The sequence below is a fragment of the Cynocephalus volans genome, chromosome 8 (genome assembly GCF_027409185.1).
Source record: "Cynocephalus volans isolate mCynVol1 chromosome 8, mCynVol1.pri, whole genome shotgun sequence".
NCBI classification, from domain to species: domain Eukaryota; kingdom Metazoa; phylum Chordata; class Mammalia; order Dermoptera; family Cynocephalidae; genus Cynocephalus; species Cynocephalus volans.
Window position 1 is genome coordinate 102687359 of NC_084467.1, and position 8765 is coordinate 102696123.

Here is an 8765-nt window from a genome sequence, read left to right on the forward strand (position 1 = left end):
GTAGAGAATGCTTTTATGGATTAATTCAATTCTTATAACAACTCTATAGAGCAAGACTTCTTTTTCTAACTGTTCCCAGATGAGAAAACTGAGACTTAGATTAAGGAACTTGCCGAAGGGCACACCCTTGGTCAGCAGAGTGAGCTGCAGAAGCAGCGTGTGGGCCAGGCAGGCTGGCTCCAGCATGTGCTCAAAGTACATGCTCAAAAGCATACTTTGTGACATTATTAATAGCAAAAGTGCAAAGAATAGATTCAAACTGGGCCAGGTTGACAAGGTGCTTTCAGTAAATAAGGCTGAAGTGCCAGAGGTCGTCATGTTCCTGTCTGGGCAGCTCTGATGAGATGCAGACAATAAGGCCTTTATCACACTCTGGCCAAGGAGAGGAATGATTTCCTTTAGAACAGCTGAACACAATTAATGAGCTTCCATTTTCTTCTCCCAACAAGGAAAAGCAAAATAATAGATCCCGATTCAAGACAGCTCATCCTTGTCTGTAATGAAGGCAAACAAACAAACAAAAAACGACTGTATCTTTTGAAGGATGGGGGAGCAAATCAGAAATGAGGAAATTCTAAAATGTGAGCTGCAAACTTTACCAGATGCATTTGTTTTCTCTCCCTCTGCCTGGCAGGAAAACGAGGCAGTGGGGGCTTCTTCCCACTTACTTGCCGCTTTGAAACAGTGGCTGTGCCATTCTTTGAAGTATTTTCTGATCACAGAGACTTATGATGAGAAATGCCTGTGCAGCTAGGCCAGCTTGGTGGATGGCAGAAACAAACACAGTAGTCCTCCTTGTCTTCAGGGGATGCGTTCCAAGATGCCCAGTGGATGTCTGAAACCGTGGATAGTACTGAACTCCATATATACTATTTTTCCCTATACATACATACCTATGATAAATAGACATAAATTAGATTATAAGTGAATTAGATTTATAAATTAGGCACAATAAGAGATTCACAACAACAATGATAAAATAGAACAATTATAGCAATATGCCAGCATCACTGTTTTTGCACTTTGGGGCCATTATGAGGTAAAGGGGATCTTGAACGCGAGCAGTGTGATACCGCGACAATGGATCTGATAACGAGAAAGCTCCTAAGTGACTAACGGGCAGGATGAAAGGATGATTCCTGTCCTGGTCAGGGCAGAACAGGACGGTGAGAGATTTCATCATGCTGCTCAGAATGGCGTGTGATTCAAAACTGATGAATTGTTTATTTCTAGAATTTTCCATTTAATATTTTCAGACCGTGGTTGACGGTGGGTAACTGAAACAGGGAAAGGGAAACTGTAGATAAGGGTCGACTACTGTACTCTATAAGAAATGTTTGACTCAGATAAAAGACAGGTTAAGCTGAACTCCAGCAAAGGCATATGAATAAATAAGGGGACTGAGGCTGTCTTTAAATAATGTCAGAACATCTGGGTGCAAAGTGAAAAAAAAAAAAAAAATGGCCATATGTTTACATTACTCTGAAAACCAGTCTCTAGGTGTTTGAGATTTTCTAGTAATGCTCTAACGGTGATTAGCTGACTACGTGCCTGGGTTGCTGTGAATGCCCACCCTTGATGGGCTACAGACTTTTGAAAGTTGCCTCACCAATTGCAAGAAGCTGGTCAGAGCAACTGCTCACAAATTCCTTTTTTGAGGCTTGTAATGAGCAAAGCTTTCTCTTCTCATTGTCTGTCTGTTCATTTCCCATCAGGTAAAGTCAGCATGCTAGCAGACCGCACGGCTGTTTGGGTTGCCATGGAAACATCCACAGGTCAAGTGGAACTAGAGCTGGCCCCCACCGTGGAGATCCCCACTGCCTGGTCCAAGAAAGCCCGGTGGCCTCGATGTCTGAAGCGCTGGCCTTCCCCTGAGAGAGTGGAGTACATCAAGGTACCTATGCGTGGGACCCCAGCTCAACAGAAAAGAGGCTAACAGCATAACCCATCCCAGCATTACTGACTGCCAACCAGCTTCCAAAGGAAAGCTGAGATGTCACTAGATCAGTGGTTCTCAAAATGTGGGCCCCAGACCAGGAGCAGCACCTGAGAACTTGTTAGAAATGCAGATTCTCAGGCCCCACCCTGGCCCTGCTGAATGAGACTCTGTGGCAGGGCCCAGTGGTCTGTTTTTAACAAGCCCTCCAGGTGATTCTGATGCACACTCAAGATGGAGGACAGCTGCAGGAGAGAGGGTGGGTACAGCCTTCTCCCGCTAACTGTCCCCATTTCAAGTGGCCTATGTTTGCCCGACACTCCTGTGCTTGTCCCCATGAAGAATGTACTGCCCGCCTCGTGATGGGTTCCCCAGACTAGTGCACTGCTTCAGAAATGGCTTTCTACTTCAGCAAGCATCGTCCTTCTCAGTTTCCCAATATTTTTCTCTTCCAGTCATTTGGGTTTCACTTGTTGGCCTGTTCAAATTACTACTGGCAGCTGAGCTTCTTCCGGGCCGAGAAGGTGTTGCTGGAACTGCTGGATGAGGATGGGGGCTGCCGCAGGAAGTGCTTTCGGGTCATGAGGCAGCTCAAGGAAGAGGTCTGGTGTCCAGGCAGAAGGCCGGTCATCACGTCCCACCACCTGCAGGTGAGTGTGGGTGCTGCAGGGGCAATGGTTAGGGAGTTCCTCCGCTGGCCTCTGTCAGGCCTGGCCAGAGCCACTTGGAAGGGGAGGTGTGTGTGATGAATTCAGGATGGGGCTCCAATATCCATATTTTCCATCCCACAAATTATTACTCATCATAGAAATATATAAACTGGGCTGTATGTGTGTCCACGACACCCCTGCTCAGGGTAAAATGTCCTCTGCTTTCCTCCCTTCTCTTCTCCAGTTTCCTTTTCTTTCTTACTCTCCCTCCTCCTTCTCTCCTTTTCTCTCCCTTTTCTTTTATTTCATTCTACAAACCAACACAAGTGCTCAATGTGTGCCAGAAACCCTGCTGAGGTTCAGAAATGAATTACGAAATGTAGCTTCTGCCTTAAACCTTTGATGAATTCGTGCTTTCCCTGGTGTTGTGATGCTCTCATCCCAACTCTAGCCCAAGTGCAACCACTCACCCACACACAGATGTGCTACATGCAGGAAAACAGGAAACGTTGAGGTTACCGCACAAACATTGCTGCAGACCTGTTTCCAGGCTTTGGACCTTCCAGGTTCCGAGTCATCAGGCAGGGATTTTTCCTTGCTGTGCCAGCACCTGCCTCCCCTTGCCCCCAACCCAACATTGTACATTCATTAATGCACTCACTCACTCTCTCTCTCACTCCGCACATGTTTTTTGAGATTAGTCTGGGCTGGACACCTGCTCAGCACCTGCTGTGTGCCCAGCACCTGGAGTACAGGGGTGAACAAACACAGATGTGGTTCCTGATCTCGTGGAGCATCTGGTGGTCTAGCAGGGGAGGTGGACACTGATCAAACAAGCCCACGGGTGCATGTGTAATCCTGCAGCAAGGGGAGCACTAGCAAAGAGAATAGCATCGCTCCGTAAAGGCTTGGAACAGCAGAACCTGACCTGGTCTTGGAGATTGGGGGGCTTCCCTGGAGAGCTGGCCTTTGACGATACTCGCAACTCCTTCTTTCTCAAACTGGGGACCACGCAGAGTGAATTGGACTCTCACGTAACAGCTGCATGCAGCACATTGGGGTTGGGAGGTATCAGATTCTTGCAGGGCAACACAGCCCCAGCCTAGCTAGAGCTGGTCCAGGAGCTTCAGACCTTCTCCTCGGCCCCAAAAAGGATGGAATGTCTTTCTACACAGGTGAGCACAGGTCCCTGGAGCAGCCACCTGTCTGTGGGGTGCCTGCCTTGTATGCTCCTACCTGTGCTACCTCTCATTCAATGGACAAAACCATCTTCCAGCCCATGTCACTCTGCTCTAAAGTAACCTGTTTAAGGACAAGTACCACATTGGTCTTGTTCACTACCAAACCCCCAGTATCTCTCCCAATGTTTTGTGCATAGTAACTCAGTAAATATTTGTTGAGCAAATATATGAATGAGTGGCTTCATATCTTACTCAAGTTTTGTTGGGGTTTTTTTGGCACAAAATCACTAGTCTTTGCTTCTTATCTTTCCTGATAACCTATCCTCCTTGACCTGCCCCCAAACCCGTTAACATCTCATTTTCACACACTGGGGCCTTTCTCTGGAGTTTCAACACTCTCAACATGTCCCCAAGCACATTCCCCTGAAAACATGCAACCTGTTCTCCTGGACTGGGGGCATGTGCTTCCAGAAGACGATCCGATGAGTTGTGAAGATCTAGCTTCTTTCTTGCTTCCCTTCTATTGGCCACACTAGAAAGAGGTAGAGTTGAGAAGCAAACTCAGGTCTGACTCATATCAAACCTCAATCTTAACAATCGACTTCATTGCCTCTCGGTTAAGATGGACAGAAGCACCATTAAGTGGCATGGATATTTCAGGCAAGACTGAATAGGGCCACCATGGCCTCCCAGGCCATGACCACTCTCAAAACTGCATTCCGCCCAGGGGCTTACTCTTCTCCGATGGCTCCTAAGTCACCTAGAGGATCTTAAGACAACTCCTCAGAGAGTCTCTGTTTCAGGCCTTCCTGATCTACCTACATGGCATAGTAGAATCGTGGATTCTCAAGGATGAGCATTTTTAAAAAGGGCGCTATTTGTGGAGAAAAGTAGGATAAACAAGAGCAGTACTAACTGCTGTTCCCTTTAGTGTTCTATTTTTGGTCCACGGGCAGAATTCTCTCAGTGAGGCATCACTCTCGAAGCAGATGTGGCTAGTGACAGACGTGGTGTTAGACCCTGTCCCGGATGTTGCCTTGAGTGTGCTAGATCCTTGACAAGTCTTCAGTCTAGGGAAAGGTGGAAGAGGTTGGGTTGCAAGACAGCAGCAGGAAGGATGTGGCAATCACAGTCACCTCACCTTAAGTCTGACACTGTCTTACAAGGTCTTCACCTCCTCCCCAGAGAGGCTCTTCCCCAGGACTGTTCACGTGAAGCAAAAGCTTATCTTCCATTACCTTATTCATTCCTGAAATCTACTCAGGTGCATGGACCTGATGACAATGGGCTTAATTGCTTTGGTTCGCCTAGGGAGATGAAAGCTTAACTAATAAGAGAAATTTTAAAAATATATTTTTTGGTATCTAGGTTATCTTGAATAGCATAAAATTACCTCTGACTCATTTACTCAAAACAATATAATCTAAATAAAAACATACTCAGTATCTTGCTGGAACCTACAACAGCTCTAAAAAACAAAGATTGTATAAAAGTACTCAATATATAAATCATAACATTAACGATTAATTAATTCATGTACCCAATAAACATTTATTGACTGCTTCTCATGAGCTAGTCCCTCTGCTGGGTGCTAGTGACATAATAGTGAATAAAAACAGGTGTAGTTCACTGCTGTCATGAAGCTTATACTATAATAGGGAAGATGAGAAAATAATCATAAATATAAAAGCTACTGCTGTCATTGCTGTTTCTTATGAGAAGTATGTGGCTAAGAGAATGTGTAATGGGTGTCATAGGGAAATTTGATCTGATGGATGAGTTTTCTGAACAAAGAAGGGAAGAAAGTAAGTTCTATGCTGAATAAGTGGGATGTGCAAAGGCCCTGAGGTAGAAGGGAGCATAAGGTGAAGCCAGTGAGAAAACAAGACAGAACGTGGGGCAAGGTTAGGCTAGGAAGGAAGGCAGGGTCCCAACCTTATAAATCAAACCATGTTAAAGATCATATTTTTAGTTAACCGACAATGGGAAGACTTTTAAGTTTTTTTAAGAAGAAGGAACATGGATTTATATTTTGAGAAGATCATATTGGCTGCAGTGTGGATGGCGACAGATTGGAAGGTGACAGGAATAAGTGCAGATGTCTAGGTGACATGTGGTGGCAGTGTGGCAGAGGATGGCAGTACGAGTACTGGAGATGGAGACGAGTGAGTAGATTTGAGAAATACTTAGGCAGGAGGATTGGCAGGACTTGACCAGGGGTGGTGGAGGATGAAGGACTCCTAGGCTTGGTTCTTGCATAACTGGCTGGATAAGCAACTCTGGAGGCAGATCAGGTTTGGGGGGAAGATCGTGAGTTCAGTTTGGACATGTTGAAACTGGGATGACTTTCAGATATTCAAGACATGCAAGGTAAGGAGGTCAGAGAAGTCTGGGCTGGAGAAAAAAATTTGCAAGCCACCTATATTTAGTGGGAATTAAAGCCGTTGTTGTGGAAGAAACATTGAGCCGGGGAATGAACGTAGAGAGAAGAGGATCTAGAACTGAGCTTCCAAAAACCCCAACGTTTAGAGGCAAGTGAAGGAGGATAGGCCTGCCAAGCAGCAGCTATAATGCTAGCAGAAAACCCAGAGAGGATTGGCTTGGAAGCCTCGTGAAGATTGGCTCTGAAGGGAGGCTGAGGGATTTAGAAACATGGAGATCACTGGGCCTTAACGAGGCAGCTTTGAGGACTAATGGCTGAAGAATCCTTACTGGAGTCAATTGAGGCAGGGGATGGGAGGAGAGGAAATGACCAATAATAGAGCTGACTCTTTGGAGAAGCCTGGATTTGCAGAGACGTGAGAGTTCGGGCATGGAGGAGATGTGGGATTGAGGGAGCAGGAGAGCTTGGAACAGGTTGAGAGGCCATTGAGGAGGAGGGTGACCAATCATGTACAGTTCCTGGAATGTGGGACCCTGAGCCCTGAGGGGGATCAGCCACAGCGAGCAGGAGTGATGGATGCAGGGGGAGAAGAGGATCCAAACGTAGGCAGCACTGTCTGGTTTGGGGGGGATGAGGGTTTCCATTTTCCCTCTGAAGTAAGAGGCAGAGGCATCTGCCTGGAGTGGGGTATTGCAGATTTAAAGAGAGGGGTGATCACTGGAAATGTCCGAGGAGAGTGAGAGAATAAATGGACCAAGAGGCATAGGAGACCAGCTGGATAAGACTGTGGACCCACCTGAGGTTGGGAATCATGGATTCGTGGCAGATCCCATCTGCCCTGGGTGGCTTTCTCTCTCCTTCCAAGACCATGTAAGCTCCATAATTGTTTCTGAAGATACCCTCCTCAGTTGCCCACCGTGATGTCTGACATCACCTCTTGCTTCTACAGACAGTGCTCTTTTGGACTTGTGAGAAATATCCCCACTTCAAGGACTGGCAGGTCTTCAGCAAAGCGTTCCTGCGCCTGGCGAGGAAACTGCACAAGTGCGTGAGCCAGCATCTGCTCAAGCACTATTTCGTCAGGAAGAGCAACCTCCTTCGGGGTGCCAGCTCGAGCGAACTGGATGCTGTGGCCCAAAAACTCACCGCCTTCTTGAGAAACCCCCAGATCAGCCTGGCCTGAGAGCTGCCCCTGCCTGAGAGGCTCCTGGACATCCCATTCTGGCTTGACGTCATTCTGTAGATGGTTCCTCAGTCAGGTGCCAGGAACCTTCCCAGGAGACTAACAGCAGAGGAAATTACATCTGACCAGCAGCACTTGAGAGAGGAAACTGCACCCTGAGACACCCTGGGGCCAAGCAAGTGTTTCAGCCCTAGCTACCTCTCTTGGGGACAGCTCTCACCATCTCCCCAAGCCACAGATTCTGAACTGATGACAGTTCTGAATTTATTCCCCTGCTTAGGCTCCGATTGTTTGACGGGGGGATGGAGACTGAACCCCTGGCAGGCCAGACATTAGCCTGCTTCCTAGGAGCTCTTCAGCCCACTGAACATGGGCTCATTATCTTTCCATTTGTAAAGTGGGGATCTGAATACACCTCCCTCAGAGTGGGGCTATGAGCCTGTGGCACTGTGCTGGTGCCTTTTCAAGGGAAGGCATTGGATCAACAGTGTTGGTTTAGTAGCTGGTGTTAGCATCCTGGATCAGTACCTGCGGCGCTGATGAAATGATTACTCCTGATGAGTTAGCGTACCTGCCCTTCCCTGGTGGTCTCTGAGTAGGGAGGGAGGTGTAAGCCAAAGCTGAAAGTGCAGCTCAGTCTGACTCCTGATCCTAGCAGCAGCCCTCACTTTGCTTCCCACACCATGGATGGAACTGCCTATGTTTACGAAATGAACTTGGACTGTCATGGATGGAACTTCCTTATATTTATGGAATGAACTTGTTACTGTGATCTGCATAGTGTCGCTCACCTCTCAGTACATTCCTTGGCTCACTTCGTTCACTCCGCCATTTGTTGATAAATTAATGCTCGTCAGGCACTGGGAATGCAGCAGAGAGCAAGATGGACAAGGCCTTACGTTATAGGGACGACACCTAATGGTGGGGAGAAGGAATGAACAACAGATGAATAAACACAGTCATTACAGATTGAAGCAAGTGCCCTGTAGGAAATAAACAGAATGTTGCAGTAGTCACGGAAAGATCCCTGAAGGAGGAAAATCGAACGGCTGTGAAGGGCTTCCCCTTCAGCCTGACCACAGGCAGGTTTGGAGGGGCAGAGCCGGTAAGGAATCAGTGTTTTATTCTAAGATCAAAGGTGTGACATTTGGCCTCTCCCAAAAGAGGGGTGTCCTCTTCTGACTTGCATTTTAAATGATTGTTCTGGTGATTGCATATACAGGGTCTGGTCTGGGGGTCACATAGGAGTCAGGGGCCCCGAAGGCCCTCAAGCCCACTCATTTTGAATGTCACTGAGGCCCACAAAGCAAAATCCTGCACAGCACACCCAACCAGGAATTCTTGAAGTTCTTGGTGAAATCAGTGGTTGCTTTTGGCATAATGCTCTCAACTTAAGGGACTCCTTTATTACTTTTGAGTATTTTCCCCAAAA

At 47.1% G+C, this 8765-nt stretch overlaps 1 protein-coding gene across 1 annotated transcript in view; it reads left to right on the top strand.

Annotated features, from left to right (window-relative positions):
• MAB21L3 (mab-21 like 3) overlaps window positions 1–7333 on the top strand; it is a 35253-nt gene extending 27920 nt beyond the window's left edge. The window contains exons 4-6 of the mRNA XM_063105817.1: window positions 1716–1894; window positions 2392–2586; window positions 7100–7333. Coding sequence (XP_062961887.1) covers window positions 1716–1894; window positions 2392–2586; window positions 7100–7333 — 608 coding nt within the window. The remainder of the gene's footprint in view (window positions 1–1715; window positions 1895–2391; window positions 2587–7099) is intronic.
• The last annotated feature ends 1432 nt before the right edge of the window (window positions 7334–8765 follow it).